This window comes from Jaculus jaculus, chromosome 8 (assembly GCF_020740685.1).
Source record: "Jaculus jaculus isolate mJacJac1 chromosome 8, mJacJac1.mat.Y.cur, whole genome shotgun sequence".
NCBI lineage: Eukaryota > Metazoa > Chordata > Mammalia > Rodentia > Dipodidae > Jaculus > Jaculus jaculus.
The window spans coordinates 64,810,944-64,829,883 of record NC_059109.1 but is presented as its reverse complement, the minus strand read 5'-3'; the positions used below and the strand labels follow the sequence as shown (position 1 = coordinate 64,829,883).

The 18,940-nt window shown below is 41.0% G+C and overlaps 1 protein-coding gene across 4 annotated transcripts in view; it reads right to left on the bottom strand.

Annotated features, from left to right (window-relative positions):
* Cep152 (centrosomal protein 152) overlaps nt 1-18,940 on the bottom strand; it is a 157,767-nt gene that overhangs the window by 120,165 nt on the left and 18,662 nt on the right. For all 4 annotated transcript variants that reach the window (XM_045157384.1, XM_045157381.1, XM_045157382.1 and 1 more), the window contains exons 3-6: nt 9,366-9,466; nt 9,067-9,139; nt 8,703-8,981; nt 6,325-6,487 (exon numbers count right to left, since the gene is read on the bottom strand). In XM_045157384.1, coding sequence (XP_045013319.1) covers nt 6,325-6,487; nt 8,703-8,981; nt 9,067-9,139; nt 9,366-9,466 — 616 coding nt within the window. The remainder of the gene's footprint in view (nt 1-6,324; nt 6,488-8,702; nt 8,982-9,066; nt 9,140-9,365; nt 9,467-18,940) is intronic.

Sequence of the window (18,940 nt, the reverse complement as noted above, 5' to 3'; positions counted from 1 at the left end):
TTCACATAATCCAATAAAAATTTCAATGTCATTCTTCACTGAAATAGAAAAAATAACTCTAAAATTCATTTGGAAGCACAAAAGGCCTCCCCTAATCAAAACACTCCTGAGCAACAAAACTAAATAGGTATTACCACAATTGATTTCAAGGAGTACTAGAGAGCCATAGTGTCAAAAACAGCATGGAGTCTGCTGGGTGTGGTGGTGCACGCCTTTAATCTCAGCACTTGAGAGGCGCAGGTAGGAGGCTTGCAGAGAGTTCAAGGCCACTCTGAGACTATATAGTGAATTCCAGGTCAGCCTGGGCTACAGCAAGACCCTAGCTCAAAAAAACAAAAAACAAAACAAAAAATAACAACAGTAACAACAAAGACAGCATGGGGGTTGGAGAGATAGCTTACTGGTTAAGGTGTGTGCTTGTGAAGCCTAAGGACCCATGTTCGACTCTTCAGGTCCCACATAAGCCAAACGCACAAGGTGTCACAAACGTGCAAGGTCACACATGTGCACAAGGTGGCACACGTGTTTGAAGTGGATTACAGTGGCTGGAGGCCCTGGTGTTTCTCTCTTTCTCTAGCTCTCTCGCATAAAAACAAAACAAAACAAAGAAAGACTAGCCAGTTGGGTTTGCCTCAAAAAAAAAAAAAAAAAATCAGCATGGTACTGGCACAAAAACATGTAGATCAATGCTACAAAAGATCAAGGTATATAAACTCATGACGATACAGCCATCTGATTTTTAACAAAAATGCCAAAAAGTCACTGAAGTAAATACAGCCTCTCTAATAAATGATGCTGGGAAAAATTGGACATCTATATATAAAAGAATGAAAGTATATCCTATCTTTCTTTTTTTTTTTTTTTTTTTTTTTTTTTTTTTGGTTTTTCGAGGTAGGGTCTCACTCTAGCCCAGGCTGACCTGGAATTCACTAAGGAGTCTCAGGGTAGCCTCGAACTCACAGCGATCCTCCTACCTCTGCCTCCCGAGTGCTGGGATTAAAGGCGTGCACCACCATGCCCGGCTTATCCTATCTTTCTTTATCCATGCACAACAATCAACTCTAAATGGATTAAAGTTTTTAACACCAGACCTGAAATTCTGAAACTGGTAGTAGAAAAAGCAGGGAAAATACTTCAACATATATGCATAGACAAGGACTTTCTGAATAGAATTCCAGCCACCAATAAGACCAATAATCAACAAATAAGATCTCATGATATTAAAAAGCTTTTGTACAACAAAGGACACTGCTAAACAAAGAGGCAGCCTATAGAATGAGAAAAAATATCTTTGCTAGCCATATATCTAACAGAGCATTAATATCCAAGGTATACAAAGGACTAAAAGATTAAATAAAAAAATTCAAGCAACTCAATAAAAAAATGGGCTATAGAACTGAATAGTGAGTTCTCAAAAGAAGAAATACAAATCACCAATATTTTTTTAAATGTTCAACATCTTTTAAAAATGCAAATTAAAATTATGTTGCAACTCCATCTCACTCCCATCAAAATGGCTATCACCAAGAAAACAAATAAATAATGCTAGACACGAAGTAGGGAGAGGAACTCATAAATTGTTGGTGGGAATATAAACTGGTACAGCCATTGTAGAAATCAGTGTGGAGGTTCCTAATGCTCTGGATTCTGATGGGCCCAGATGCCCATCGACTGATGAATGGATAATGAAGATATAGCACATAACACAGTTGAGTTTTATTCAGCTTTTACAGAAAAATAGATGAATCTGGAAAATATAATATTAAGTAAGTAACCCACAAAATTAAACACCTCAAGTTCTCTCTCATATGCAGATCCTAGCTTTGAATTTTTAGATTTGTATGTAAGTTGTAGTAACACTCACTCAGTAGTAGAGGCTAAGAAGCTAGACAGGGTATAGAAGGGAGGGAGGAGTGGGGAGGGTTTAGGGTTAAGGATAGTAGATATTTAAGCAGACGGCAGAACAGTAAGAGTGGAAAAGTCTAAGTGGGGGCAGGGAAAAGGAATGGAAGAGAGAAGGGGTGGGAAGAGGGGTAATCGCAACCAAAGATATTATAAGCCATATGGAAACCCACTTTATTGGCAAATAGAAAAGAAATATATGAAAAGAGAATCTGGACAGAAGTACCCTGTGGGTGTGGACAATGCTGCACCCAGAAGCCATACATTATTCCAGAAAAATCCCAGTGCCAGGTGTTGGACACTTTCCACTTAGTTGTTGGTCAGTGAGGCACCTGAGGTCTCCAAAACAATACAGGTTGTTGTGAAGACTTTTGATTGCCCATCAGAACTGGGTGCTAAGACCCTATGGCTTAAGACACCACATGTTTCAGCTTCAGGATACAAAGAAATAAAGCTATAACTGAACTAGAAGCTTCTTCCCTGCCATAGTGCTGGGAAGGGCTATGCAAGCTGCTGTGGGTGAGGGAAACATCAACAGTCTTAACCAGCAGTGGACCCTTCAAGCTGTACAACTAACCAGCCAAGCAAGATGAGCCCACCAACACAACAGTGGAACGTCTGTTATGGAAGTAACCAACTGCTCTCTGTTTGGATGTAAAGCCAGCTCAATGAGAAGGAATTCGTGTCTCATATTGAAAATCTAGTCAAAAGCCTATGTCTAGGAAGCTCTAGGAGGAAGCTACTGTTGTTTGGCTAAATGGATATATTATGCTAACCAAATTGCTCTTTAAATGTTCATGCTTATGCTCATAGTAGGGCTACTCTCACTTTTGGTTAGAGAAACTTCTCTTTTTAGATAGTGGTACTATTGGAGAAGATTCAAAACTCTTCAAAATGCTAAGAAGTGACAGCTGAGTGTTCAGCACTAAATAAGATCTCTATCAAATCCTCCAAAGCTCAGACACCATTGCAGAAGAAGTGGTGGAAAGAATTTAAGAGCCAAAGGATAGGGAAGTATTTTGAAATGCGTTCTTCCAGACACAAAGTCCGTGGTGCATTCATGACTTCTCAGCGACTGTCCTTACCTGAACATAGCCCTACATGTCGGGCCCATCAGCATGTTGTTTTGCATGATGGATGAGGGCCAAAGAAAACAAAACAAAAAGACACTATCTAAGTAGAAAAAGAACAAGTGAAAAGAAGAGGGGCGAATAATGGAGGAATGTTGGGCCCTGAAAGGCCCAGGCATGAGGGCTAGTGGAACTTTCTGAGCCTAGCTAAAGTTTGGCGACCTGTCTCTGGCCAGCTAGGACTCAGCAGGATGCCTAATGGCTTCTGGCCTGCTACTTCAGCATGGCAGTTGAAATTACCATTTCAATAGTCACAGTTTACTATTGGCCCTTATCTCTTCCCCTATCCTAAAATCCCCACCTTAGTGCCCAACATGATATAAGCAACTGCTCCTGTGAGTTCCTGCTTCGAAAAGACTCCCAACTCAGTGTGGTTTTTCTCTGGTGGCCAGGAGAGGTCTGAGTTGCCCCAACGCTCATCTTCCTCCTCAACCCCTTGGGAGGAACCAGCAGGCGTGGTCCTTCCTCAGCACTACCTGCCTGCCGACGGAGCCTGGCAGAAGAATGGTGGAGAGAAGGAGGGTGTTGAGAGTGAATTATGATCCAAGTACACTGTGTAATATGTATGGATGTTGTCAACAGATTTGTTTTTAAAAATAAAAGAAAGTTACATTGGTGAGAGAAAGATGGCTCTGTCAGTAAAGTACTTGATTTGCATGAGGATCTGAGCTTGACCCCCAGAACACACTTAACAAAACTGGGCACATGTACCTCAGAGGACTAACACCTGAAACTGTCCTGAAGCTTCCATATTTATGCTCACACATCTGCACATACAAAAAACACATACAGATACACACACCCAAAAAGCTATACTCACTAATCACTCCATAATCTTTAGGTTTTAGCTATTTGATTCAGTATTTCATTTCAAAATTTACCAGTAACTATAAATACTTTACTTATGGTCATATTTGCACATACCATATCAAAAAGAAACAAAGGGAAAAAGGAAGGGAGGGCAAGGGAGGAAGGGAAGGGGAGGGAAAGAAGGGGAGGAAAAGGAGGGAAGGGCTGGGACAGGAGGGGAGGGAAAAGGGAGAGTACAAGGAGAAAGGGAGGGAAGAAATGGGTAAAGTGCCACATGACTAAACCTAAATTATGTCAATTCTGAATATGATACCAGAGTTGCAGAATTATTACATTACACCGTGCAAAAATCAAAAGAAAACTTAAGACAATCATGGCTGATGTATGAAATTACATGTCTACAGAGTAAATACATCTGGGACTGATGAAATGACCCTATCATTTTTCATAGACCTCAGTAAGAAAAATATTAAACTTATGAAAAGTCTTTAAAAAAACTAAGATGAAGAGCCAGGCGTGGTGGCGCACACCTTTAATCCCAGCACTCAGGAGGCAGAGGTAGGAGGACTGCCGTGAGTTCAAGGCCACCCTGAGACTCCATAGTGAATTCCAGGTCAGCCTTGGCTAGAGTGAGACCCTACCTCAAAAAACCAAAAAAAAAAAAAAATCTAAGATGAACTGTATTAGGAATGTGCAATGACTTATATAAATAAAAGCCATTTTTAAAACTGTCACAAAAAAAAAAAAAACCTAAGCCGAGTATGGTAGTGCACACCTTTAATCCCAGCACTTGGGAGGCAGAGGTAGGAGGATCGCCGAGAGTTTGAGGCCACCCTGAGACTCTGTAGTGAATTCCAGGTCAGCCTGGGCTACTGTGAGATCCCACCTCGAGAAAAAAAAAACCTAAGATGACAAAAGTATTCACTTGTGAAATTGTTCTTTTAATAGTTTCTTATGGAAATTTTCAAATATTGGAAAGTAGAGAGAACAGCACATCATATCTCAGTGAACCTCTTTCAGATTCAATAATTATGGACTTGTAGCCATTTCTGCTTCATCTACAGCCACACTCAACATTACCACTCCCCCCTCCCACCACCAATGACATTTGCTTTTCTTTTGTGTTGCTGGGCATGAGACCCAAGGCCTCCCAAATGTTAGACATTCTGTGACACTTAGCCATATTCCTGGCCCTTGGTTTCTTTAGGAAAAGATCTTACTAGGTAGCTTAGGCTTAAATGTTCTCACTATGTAGTCAGGCTCGGCTTATATTGTCACCACATCCTCCTGCCTCTACTTTCTAACCTAAAAATATACTTATCTGTAAAAATAAGACTTCTTTGAAATATCAATGATTTTTTTCAAGTTAATTCTGAAATGTACATATGAACAGTTATTGTTCAAACTTTCACAATTAAGCTATCACAAATTAAATGCGGTTAGGCATGGTGGCACGTGCCTATAATACTGTCAGACATAGGCAGAGCCCTGGGTTAAAGCAAACCTAAGCGGTCTGATATGAAGGCCCCAGGCTATGGAGGGGTAGCAGCAGCCTGAACTGCGGGTCATATCTCAGGGATCAGACTGGCAGGGGACCCCTTCCCCCACTCTAGGGGGTTGCAGTGAGCCTGACCCCTCCGGACAAAATCTCTGACTCGGAGATCAGCAGGAAGTAAGGCCACTCCCTCTCCAAGCACGGGATACCTGGACTTTCAGATAAGACTTAGGCTTTGCCCATAACTCTGTGGCCTTTGGCCAGTTGTCCAGCAAACTGCTAATCAGCCAATATCTTCACACAGCCTATCCCCCTGAGACCGTAGATCATCTGACCCACCATTGCCTGTGTGCTAGAACGAATGTCCCCACAGACTAGCAATCTTTAAATCCACCAATCCCCTTAGGGTCCTCTTCCCACCCTCAGATGCTTATAAATCCATTTCCCTGACAATAAACCGAGAGCTGTTCACCAGAACTGACTCCCAGGAGTGAGTGATTTTCTCTTGTCATGCGCACGCACACCCATGATCTTGGTCTCTACAGTCTCTATGGTTGGACAACCCCAGAGCAAGAACCTAGGAACCCACAACTGGTGCCCAAACAGGGACCCTCTGAGACACACCAAGGTAAGGCAATTATCATTTGGGGGACATGATTCAGGCCTTTGCCTCCACATTTTTGAGGGTTGGCAGGATTCTCTTTCCTCCTTTATTTTCAGTTTGCGCCACTGCAAGAGAGCTGTTCAACTATCTCCCAGCAGTGATTTTTTACGCACTCACCCACCCCGGTTGCCTGGGCATCTTCAGAGGGACCATTACCGGCCTTGGAGCAAGAACCCAGGAACCCACATAATCCCAGCAATCAGGAGGCTGGAAGAGGACTGTGTTGAGTTTGGGGATAGCCTGGGCTCATAGCAAGAGTCTATCTTAAAAAGCAAAAGTAACCAAATAAATAATATGCATAAATTCAAAAAATTGATACTTACTCTCATTTGCTCCTAAAAATTGTTGTTGTAGTCCTTCAAACATGTCACTTCCAGCCACATCTTGGACTGATGGGTTGTTACTCTGAATAGATTGATGAGGCTTATATGTCACTTTATATGACCCCAAAGCTTGACAGCTAGAAACTTGTGATGCACCAAATTGCTGTTAAGAGATGACAAATAAAATACGAAGTAATCAAGATTTGGCCTTTTCTAAAAGTATCAAAATTATACATTTTAAATTTCTACATGTTTTATTTATTTGAGAGAGACAAAAAGAGAGAAGGAGAGAGAATGGGTGCACCAAGACCTCCAGCTACTGCAAACAAACTCCAAATGCATACACTACTTTGCGCAGCTGGCTTTACTTAGGTACTGGGAAATTGAACCTAGGTCCTTTGGTTTTGGCATTTCTCCAGTCCCTACATGTTAATTTTATGTGACAGAAGTTAACTCTTACCTTTTTATTTTTATTTTTAATCTTTTTTTTTTGGTTTTTTTTTTGTTGTTTGTTTTTAGATAGGGCCTCATGTGGCTCAGGCTAGCCTCAGAATCACTATGTAGGCAAAGATGATCTCGAACTTCTGACCCTTCTCCCTGAACCTCGTGAGTGTTCGAATTCAGCCATGGGCTACCATGCCAAGCTTACATGGTGTTGGGTATTGAACCCAGGGCCTGGTACAAGTTAGGCAAGTGCTCTTGCCACTGAGTTATATCCCCAGGCCAAGAAAAACTTGTTATACACATTTTTAGTCAAAAATAATACATTGTTATTTAACATTGTTGATTCTTTCACTATACTTTTGAGCACATAACAGAGCCAATTTCAAAACTAAAACTTAAGAAATTCAAAAAGATTGTGTACTTTTGACAAATGATTTTAATGATACCACCATCTTGAAAACATAAAAAATGCATATGCTTAATAATGAAACATGTGGGCTGGAGAGATGGCTTAGCGGTTAAGCGCTTGCCTGTGAAGCCTAATGACCCCAGTTCAAGGCTCGGTTCTCCAGGTCCCACGTTAGCCAGATGCACAAGGGGGCGCACGCGTCTGGAGTTCGTTTGCAGAGGCTGGAAGCCCTGGCGCGCCCATTCTCTCTCTCCCTCTATCTGTCTTTCTCTCTATGTCTGTCGCTCTCAAATAAATAAATTAAAAAAAAAATTTAAAAAAAAATAATGAAACATGTGGCACAATGCCTATTGTGTAATAAATACAATAACTTGTCAATAAATAACATTCTCCAGACAGATAATTAAAAGAAGTTGACTACCTTTAATTGATTTTTTTTTAAACCCTATCATTGAGGAACACAGAGAGGAAGCATTTGTTGTCATTGAGAAATCTAAGAAGGTGCTGACTGTATACTAAGGTCCTCTCAAACTCTCCCACAGTCAAAGCAAGGTGTCTGTCCTTGGCATTCATCTGATCTACTGCCATAGCACCATACAAAACAGCAATTAGCTTTGAGTGTTTGACCTGTAATTGTTGAAAGAGTGGTAACTAGAAAACTGAGGAAACTAAATGCTATGTTCTTCATAAAACTGCTATGCTAAAAAGTGCATCAAGGGCTGGGGAGACGGCTCAGTCGCAAACCTGCCAGTATAGGTTTGATTCCCCAGTATCCACATAAGGTCAGATGCACAAGATGGAATTCATTTGCATTGTCAGAAGGCCATGGTGCATCTATTCTCACCCTTATATAAATAAATAAAAGAGTTTGAAACTACTGTATCAAGATACTTAAACCTAACTTCTCACTGAAGCACAGTAATGTGGTAGAAGCCAAAAGCAGTAGTAAACAATTACTCTTTGGCCAACTTAACTTTAATGCTTAAATAACTTTTCAAAAATAACTTTTCAAAGGGTTTCAATTTTAGGGTCCAAGGAGATAGATCAGTTGATAAAGTACTTGCAAGTATGAGGACCTGAGTTCAATCTCCAGAACATAAAACAAGCCAAATGCGATGGAGCACACTTGTAATCTCAGCACTGAGGAGACAGAGACAAGCAGACCCCTGCAGCTCCTCAGCCAGGCAGGCTAGCCTAGTTGGCAAGTTACAGGCCAATAAGAGACCCTGACTCAAAAAAAGGAGGAAGGTCCCCAAGGAATGACACCTGATGTTGTACTCTATCCTTCACACATACACACAGAAGCACATATATACAAGCATGCACATACTCCCCAAAAAACTTATGATCCTAATTGCATTTGATTATAAATAGGAAATAGCATGACTAACTCAGCAAAAGTATGAACATGCACATTCTGAGAAGTGTTTGTAAATCATCTTAACATATGATACTCACATACTTGTCTTAAGCACACACATAATATGCAAGTACCAGTACACACAAACACAAATTCTTGTAATACCTGAAAATGTTTCCTTTCAGGATCTAAAACTTTGATTACATTGGATGGCTGTTTATGAAAGTCCTGCTTGTGACCGTTGGTGTATGGCCTGAAGTTTTCAGGAATGTGGTACAAATCCGTCAGTTCATGTTTACTTGGAGGACTATAACCACTTCCACCTTCATCCCTGCCTTCTTCCTGATGGTACCCAGGATGCTTGTCTGCTATGTTACTTCTGTTTTCTTCCCAACCATTGTCACATTTCTCTCCACCATATAAACCCTGAGTTTCATTATAGTCCTGTTAGATAACAAAAGTAAAACATAAGCACTACACCCACCTCCTACACCAACCCTCACCACAGTCAATCACAACTCATACTTACATGAACACTTTGAGATTTGGGCAGCACTTGATGCTCATTCCAGTTCCTCTCCAACTGCTCAGAAGGATGGGGTCTTGAGAAAAATTGATACTTTAAACTTAAGGTCTATCATATTTAGACAGAGATAACCCCCAAAAGCCTCCAGATTCTAATATTTGTTGCTCGTGATTTGTTTTCCCTTTAACATTCACCCAAAACTCTTAAGAATCAGTCTAAAGTTTAATAATCATATAGATAATTATTAGCACAGAATCACAAGAAGAGTATGTATGTAAGAGAAAGTGATCTCAGGTCCTTACTCTTCTGTGCCATCCTCACTGCAGACAGAACCGTGGAGCTCGGGGGAAGATAGGTCATCGTCCAGCATGTCGTGAGGGAGGTCTGTGAGCAACTGCTGCAACTGAGTCAAAACAACAGTATCAGTATCACACCAAATGAAGTGCAAGACGCCACCCACGCCTGCCTTAGAACCGGTGGCTCGCTGACAATGCAGAGGGCTGCTCAACTCCTCCATTTGGTTGCTTCTCAAAATCCACATGAACTTCACTCATTTCACTCAGGGGAAGGGAAAAGCAGAGTCAAGGTTTATATGAGCAGGGCTTTCTTTTTTCAGTAAGGATCTCAGATTTAAATGCATACACATTACAACAGCACTGAAAAACTGTTTGTGGAAATATTACATGACACGATCATGATACACTCATTGGATTAGGTTGTCACAGGACAGATTTTCCACCTACAATCCTGTTTTACCAGTAATCAGACCTTGGGGATGTGTCAATCAGACATCCTGCAGAGAATTGGGTTGCCAGATATACTCTGTCCAGGTGGTAGGAACAAAAGCCATGGCAGGTGGCCTAGGGACCCTTAAGCTCTGATAATGTGAGAGAAACCTTTGGGAGGTGACTAATTAGTAGACAACCATATAATTCCAGTAATGAAAAGATATATAATACTGAGGGGAGGGGAGGAGGGGAAGAGAGGAGAGAAGAGGGGGGGAGAGAGGACAGGAGAAGAGAGGAGAGGAGAGGAGAGGAGAGGAGAAGAGAGGAGAGAAGAGAGGAGAGGAGAAAGGAGAGGAGAAAGGAGAGGAGAGGAGAGGAGAGGAGAGGAGAGGAGAGGAGAGGAGAGGAGAGGAGAGGAGAGGAGAGGAGAGGAGAGGAGAGGAGAGGAGAGGAGAGGAGAGGAGAGGAGAGGAGAGGAGAGGAGAGGAGAGGAGAGGAGAGGAGAGGAGAGGAGAGGGCAGGAGAGGAGAGGAGAGGAGAGGAGAGGAGAGGAGAGGAGAGGAGAGGAGAGGAGAGGAGAGGAGAGGAGAGGAGAGGAGAGGAGAGGAGAGGAGAGGAGAGGAGAGGAGAGGAGAGGAGAAGAGAGGAGAGGAGAGGAACAAACAAACAGAAGGGCTGGAAAGCTTGCTTAGTGGTTAAGGTATGGTAGCACAGTGCCTTTAACTCCTGCACTTGGAAGGCAGTGATAAATGGATCACTATGAGTTTGAGGCCACCCTGAGATTACATAGTGAATTCCAGGTCAGCCTGAACTGGAGTGAAACCCTACCTTGAAAAAACAAAAACAAAAACAAAAAAAAAAAAAAAAGAAAAGAAAAACAAGAGAAAGGTAATCTTTCCAGTGAAAAGCTATCTTCATGTTTGAATCTGTTTGACAGTGATTTAACAAGGTCTTAGTTTATTACCTACCTGCTCATGCACAATAACTAAAAAATCATTTTGAGAAGTGGCTATATCACAACTAACTCAATGACAGCAAGGCCAAGGAAAACAAAATGCACAATCCTAAAAGTGAGGCAAGACATAGCAGCTTATTAGTATACTCCATGCCTCAAATGAAAGGCAGCAAAGCATTCTGTAAAGACAAAATGTACTAGGAAGTCTGATTTTTTTAAGTAGTTCAACATGTTCTGTATATAGTAATGTGTTACTACTACTCAAGGATAACCCCACCACCACCATTACTATGCAGAGGAAAGTAAAAACAAAATACTTTATACTTACATTAAGTAAGAACTCCTGAATACAAAGGAATTTTTGAACTACATAGCCTTGTTATTCAGGTGACCTCGACATCTGGAATGCGACATTTTCCCCCCACAGAAACAGAAAAAACACTACATAATCACACAGCTATTATAGCTTTGTGACACCAAATGAACTGAGACTATAAAAACTTGAACCTGACCATCAGCTCATCAATATGCTTCTGAATAAGGAAACCAGCAGCTAGCAGAATTGCACCCACACCATTCGGCCTTATGCTTGACATACACACTAACAGTTTTAAATGGTTCAGTTTGTCTTTAAGAAAACTTCTCCAACAGTTTTTGACACAGCTGAGTCTTATGCCTTGGCTTCTAGAACTTCCAGGGCAGAGAGAAGCAAAACTGTGAAATCTTCCTAGTTAGGCTCCACAGGAGCAAAATCCTACCCTGACATTTCCACTTTCTATACTCTTCCTTACATCCACTGTCAGACAGATTTCAATTTGGTCATTAAACCTTGTGCCATAAAACACAGACTTATCAACCTGTGTGTATTACCAAATAAGAGTAATTTTAGAAACCACAAATTTTCCTCATTAAAGATCCACCACCAACTTTCCAATACAAATTCAAACACAGAAACAACAATCTTTACAAATGACAAGATACAATGCCAATTATTAATTTCAAGTTGAATAGACTTTTTCTTTTCAGCTACAAATAGCCATCTTCTTAGTGGGATACTATTGCCTACTAGCTGAAATAAGCCCCCCCCAAAAAAAAAATTGCCACTGCTAAAAGTTTCTACAGAGACACACTGAATCACTCTATGAATACTTCTCTCCCTTCTACCAAGAAGAAAAAAAGTATTTACCACACAGTATTTCAACAATAAAACACTTTACAATGATTCCATGTTCCAGGAAGAATGTAAAACAGACAACATGTAAACCTTTTGTTGGGATTTTCAAGCTAGATTAATTAAATAGACTAACGCCAGAGCCTCTAATCCTGATCCTCATAATCTCTGACTACAAACTATACATCTTTTCCCAAGAGAATCAGAGTACCCAACAGCCATTCCTCTCAGACAGGCTACCAGCTAAGGACAGTTCTGTAAAGTCTGAAGCATACAATAATGCATGGAGCTTTATCTGAACCAAAGAACCAAGTTTAAAATAGACTTGACAAGGCCCTACATGGTATTGATAAGGGGAAAAAATAACTTGGAAGCTTGCAGCTTCAATTTGTGAATTATGCCATGCTCAGAATGGAAAACACAGACCTCTCAGAGCTAGGAGATGGCTCAGTGGACAAAAGTGTTTGCCAGTCAAGCTTAAGAACCTGAGTCTGGGTCCTCAGAAGCCACGTAAAGACAGATGCTGTACAGGACACTGGTAACACCCACACTCTTACAACAACATGAGAGACAGAGACAGGAGAATCCATGGAAGCCTGTAGACCAGTTGACCTTGCATATGCAGAGGCAACAAGGGACCTCAAGAAAAAGATGGAAGGTGAGAACAGACACCAGAGGTTGTCTTCTAACCTCCACATATACTCCTTGTTAACCATTCACACACCCAAACACACACACCAGACATCCAACACCTCACAACAGTTAAACCTTGTCTAGGTTTTATTAACTACACATCTGAGAAAGAATTATGACAATATTTCCAGACAATGAGATGCAGTGCAGATATGATAGAATTCTAGGCCCAGAACAAACACTGGAATTCTTTTAAGACAAGCCTTTCCTACAGATAGCCAAAGCACACAAGCACACAAAGGGCAAAACACTGAGAAATGAAGCTCAAGTCCCAGAATACCAGCCCAAATGTAAATCTATTTTTACTTGCCTCTTTCTCTTCATGAATTCAGCATCTGAAGACTGGTATTTCTACCTGAATATATACAATTAAATTTTAGTCTTATCAACAAGGATTCAATATTTTTGTTCCAATTGTGACAATCTTTGGAAAAGTCCCTATATGTTATGGCAGGGACTCGTGAAGCACAATCCAGAGAAAGTATTAAAAATGGCTAAAGGAGACCGGCGTGGTGGCACACACCTTTAATCCCAACACTCAGGAGGCAGAGGTAGAAGGATCACCGTGGGTTCAAGGCTACCCTGAGACTACATAGTGAATTCCAGGTCAGCCTGAGCTAAAGTGAGACCCTACCTCAAAAAGAAAAACAAACAAAAAAAAATGGCTAAAGGAATATATAAATATATTATGTTAATATGTTAATTCATGCCATTCTTCCAGAAAATTTAAGAAACTAATGGCCAAGAATAGACACTAAGATAATGTGGAATGTAAATACTAGTTTTATAACTCCCTCCATATGGAGGGAAACACCAAAGTGTCTCCAAAATGACATCAAACAAGAAAGGCAGTTAAATAGTGGGGAAAAGCTATGCAATGAAAGCCCAACCTGAACAGTCCATATTTCCAAGCACCAGGAAGCTTTATTAGGCTTTCAGTGAAGCATCAATGTCAAAACAAGGTGGATACCCAGGCAGCACTGCCAGGTGCAAGTCCTATCAGCCATCTGTCACTTCAACTACCTCCCTCCCTTTTGCCTCAAGTCATTTCCAAAGACACCATTCCTAAATAAGCCATCATCAGCAAGTATTACCTTGATATGTCACAGTATTTCTGCCTCAAACCACCAGCTCCAAAATACATACACAGCATTACATGAGCAATTCTACTACCTAGCACCAAGCAGTAATCAACAGACCTACTTCTCTTGACACTGCATAAATATATATGAGTAGCTCAGCACTGTCATATTACCAAAAGACTCTGCCTTAAGCCACTGCTTTACCCATAACTGAGAAGCTTAAAACAGCTATTCTTATCAAAAAATAAGTATCACTACAAAAGCAAACTAAGAATTCACAAAATATTGTGACTTCAAGTGAACAGTATTTTGCAACGTTCAATTTTTATGTGTGTGTTTGTAATATGTATGTGTTGGTGTACGCACATATGTATGGAATTATATGCACACAACTACAGAGTCTAGAGGAAAATACCAGGTGTCCTCCTCTATCTCTCATCCACACTATTTCATTGAGACTGAACCCACAGCTGCCATTTTTAGTCAGATTGGCAGTGAGCTCCAGTGATTATCCACATACCACAAGAGTGGCCTCGCTTTTTACATGTGCGCTAGGGATCAACCTCGGGGCTTATCAGGCCCTCATGCTTGTGTTACAAGTACTCTTGCCTGCTCAGCACACCTCCCCAGCCCTATAAAGTTACATTTTTATGTTCTGTTGAGTTAATAAAAGAGCTTTGAGTTCCTCTTTTCTGGGCCAGTTTTATCAGTCTACCTACAGTACCTTAGATGAGATCTATAGAGTAGCACTATGTTCAACTATTACCAGGTGCCTTCTCTCAAATTATATAGCCAGAAAATAATGTGCTCCAATAATTTATCAGAAAAATGAGTCATGAGTGATACCATATATCCATGGTAACATCACCCTCACTCACCTAATCTGCCCTATCTCTGCACTATGTAAGAGGCTGATGCAACTCTCTACAGAGCCTACACAGGACAAACTCCACTAATGCACCATTAACAGTTGTGGCAAATGATAAATAATTATAATGCCTTACTCGTCCACAAAATTTTTGGAAGGTTTTTCAAAATATGAGTCTATTAATGATGGTCTGTGTTTTGAAATTCCACTTATCTAAATGTCTTCTGAATACAGAAACCCTTATTACTTAGTCCTCTCCTTTTCTGAAGGCTAAAGACACTCTCTCCACTTGATCTTCAAATCAAACAATGAGGGCAAAACAGAACAGATGTGGCAAAGACAAGTTTATAATTGCAGAGCTGCTAATTAAGATGACAGAGACTAGAATTTGACAATGGTTTATAATATTGACTTATGAGCAAATGTGAACAAATATCAACTGGTCACTAAGCAACAGAATTAGCATAGCTTGGTAAAGTATGGCCATTCACATTAGAAGGTCAATATCAGGATGATTTTATCACTGCAAATCTTCTGCAGGGTATATTAAAAGTGAAAAGTGGTGAGCATGGTCAACCTTTTATCACAACATTAGAATACAGCCATCCCCTCTTCATAAATTTATCAAATGCAAAGTGGTTCCCTAAGTAGAGAAAGCAATATGCATTAGCCCACTGCTAAGAGTTGTAAGGTAGTTGCAAGCCAAACGCAAAGCTAGAGCCGGGCAGGCAGGAAAGCCTGTGAGCTGCTGTTACTGAGGTGTCAGGAGACTGAGAAGGGAGAAGTACCCAGGCCAGCTTCGGGTTGACCAGCCAACTTACTATTCTGACTTACAGTGACAAATTACATAAACAGCTCAATTCTTACAAATAATTCTGAATTCTGTTACTGAAACTCTATAGCTTCCAAATCACTGTTTTTGAGTAGCAGCAATTTTAAGTAGAAACAGTTGCTAACATGAGGTTTCTTCAAATATAATCAGATTATCATGTCAGAGTCCCATTACTTAGATTTTTTTTCCACTCTGTTAAAAAATCTAATTCTTGTTTATTTATTTTAGAGAGAAAGAGAGATAGGCAGATAGAGAATGGGCACAGCACAGCCTCCAGTCACTGCAAACGAACTCCAGACACAAGCACCACCATGTGCATCTGGCTTCCATGGCTACTGGGGAATTGAACCTGGGTCCTTAGGTTTTGCAGGCAAGTGCCTTAACTACTAAGCCATTTCTCCAGCTTGATAAACTCATTCTTAGATGCTTTAACTTTTCAAAGTTCCTTTTCCTCTAGCAATTCCCTAGCCCACACCAATGGCTATTTTCTATGTTATCTAGAACTGCTTCCTCAATATTCACTTAATTTTTTTTTAAACACAGGACTTCTGGTTAAGATGGAAGCATAGGAACCACGCCAAAGCAGCCTAGGGGAGGAAAAGCAAAAAAAAAAAAAAAAAAAAAAAAAAACAGCAAAATACACTCTTCTACTAAAAAAATTAGGTGTATAAGAAATTATCAACTGCAGCAGAGAAACAGGACAAATTCAGAGTGTCTAAAGACCACAGAAGTAGGCAGAAGCAGCTCCAGCAGCTGACACCAGGTCCACATGGCCACAGCCATAAGGTTTGGTCTGAGCCACAGAAAAAGCCAGGTGAGGGGATTCTCCACTCATACCCGCCTCCTCACAAACTCAAGAAATGAGAAGGGTGGACCACAGGGACCAACAGAGCAGTTCCTGAGGAAGAGGATCATAAGAACCAATGAGGGAACTTTAGCCACCATCCACAGCCTCCCCTCCCCCCCCCACCACCAGTGCAAGTGCCAGCAAGCTCCAGAGACCTGGGGAAGGGAGCTCACCTACACAGCACCCAGTACAGGCGATCAGAGCAGCAACACAGTGACCCAGCCAGTCTACCTAAGCCCACAGTGCAGCAAAGAGGGACCCTAGCAGGCATGCAACATAACTGAGACACAAGCCATCCCAAGAGGTAAATGGGATTAAACAAGGTCAGTACCTGCAAAATAAGCTGCAAAAGAAGTGCTAACTGCACCTTCCATGTCAGGTTAAGTTACATGTTAAATCTGATGGATGGTTGGATTTACCATTCTTAAATAAGCTATATTTTGGGCTTGTCATTTGGTTCTTCCTGATATATAGTGCTTTTGTTTCCTCTTCTGTCCTTCATTGGAGAATGTCACATGGTCACAAACTGACTAGGAACCCTCTACAGACCAGAAATCTTAGCTTCCCAGTTGACAGGATTAAGGGTGTAGAGCAACACACATCCCTAAGGACTGTGACTTTGGCAGAGGATCTGGTTGTCATAATACCACTCTTACATGAATATTTTGTGCTGTTTCTCATTGAATGTGTACATGGTTTAGCTAAATTTTAGAATCTGCCTGTATTTTGTTCCACTCAACTTACTTGAATACTCTCATAGCAGGCAAAGCCAATACCTAGGTTCACTTTTGTGGTTATTCTGAGAGTCTTAAAAGCCTCTCCTAGCACCTAAAGCTCCCACCCTGAAGATACTAGATGTATCAATCAATGTGATGTTATATAATATTACAGATAATTAGAAAAGTCCAAGCATTCAATTAATCCAAGACAAAAAAATCTCTACATGATAATACAAGAAGCACAAAAAAAATCAAGACAATATAAATCCATCAAAAAGTATTAATGTATCAGAAATGGCCTCCTATGAGACTGATTTAGAGGAAATGCCTGAAAAAGAATTCAAAAGAATGATTACAAGTATGTTACAGCAATCAAAGAGGAAATGAAAAGAATTCAAGAGGAAATCAAAGGAATCAAAGACACAGGAAACCAATTTAATGAAATAAGAAGGTTAGTACAAGACATAAATAAGGTGCTGCAGTTCGGTTCGCATTGCTGGTAGAAATTACCCACCCAAGAGCAGCTTCTGGGAAAAAGGAGGTTTATTTAGGCTTACAGGCTCGTGGGGAAGCTCCATGATGGCAGGGAAAACGATGGCATGAGCAGAGGGTGGACGTCACCCCTTGGCCAACATAAGGTGGACAATAGCAACAGCAGAATGTGCCAAACACTGCCATGGGGAAACTGGCTATAACACCCATAAGCCCACTCCCAACAATAACATTGCCTCCTGAAAGTGTCAATTCCCAAATATCCATCAGCTGGGAATCTAGCATTCAGAACACCTAAGTTTATAGGGGAACACCTGAATCAAACCACCACATTCTGCTGATAACCATACATGATGTAAAATGCAATGCATTCGTCTGACTTTAAAAGTTCCCATAGTTTTTATCACTTCCAATGATGTTCACACATCCCCATATTCCAAGATCTTTTGCCTGAGCTATAATGCCAAACAATAACCTCAAAAAACCCATAATGGCACAGAATAAACATTCATACTGCAAAAGATGGCATTGGGCATAGCAAAGAAATATTCAATCAATACAAGATTTAAAAAACCAGGGCAAACACAAGACCGTGTTGCAAATTCAATGACCCTCTTTCTAGAATTTCTTATACTCCACAATAACAGGTAGGTTGCCAATTTGTTAAGCTAGGGGGGAATAAGGCAGACTTTGAAGAACAGGACACTCCTTGAGCACTCAGGCCCCTTCAAAAGAGTTTACATTCTTCCTGTTTCCCCAACACGGGTCAGCTGGCCCAATCTCAAAGGTTGTAATTTCTCAATTGCAACTGAATGGGCAACAATTCACCCAAAGATTTTTTTTTTTTTTCAGTGCCATATCCCTCTGCTCACACCAGTTCATTTCTATGCAAAGCAACCCTATACAACTTCGCAGGACCCATGCATAACAGCAAGCTTCCCGCACAAACAGCTAGCCCAGTCCAGACAAAGCTCTTTCTTACCCTCATAAGCCAAACCTCAAAGTCAATAGTTCTTACTGCATTCAGGCCTTTAAATTCTGACCAGAACAGTCCACCAAGCTGTACTTACAGCACTGCAAAGCATCTCTTAGGCCAAAATTTCAAATCCTCCCACATTCCTCTTGAAAATAAGCTCCAAAAAGCCAAAGCCACAACCAGGTGTGTAGCAGTAATCCCACTCCTCAGTACCACTTTACTGTTGCAGCCTGGTTCACATTGCTGGTAGAAATCACCCAACCAAGAGCAGCTTCTGGGAAAAAAAAGATTTATTTTGGCTTACAGGCTCAAGGGGAAGCTCCACGATGGCAGGGAAAATGATGGCATACACAAAGGGTGGACATCACCCCTTGGCCAACATAAAGTGGACAATAGTAACAGGACAGTGTGCCAAACACTGCCATGGGAAAACTGGCTATAACACCCATAAGCCTGCCCCCAAACAATAACACTGCCTCCTGAAGGTGTTAATTCCCAAATCTCCATCAGCTGG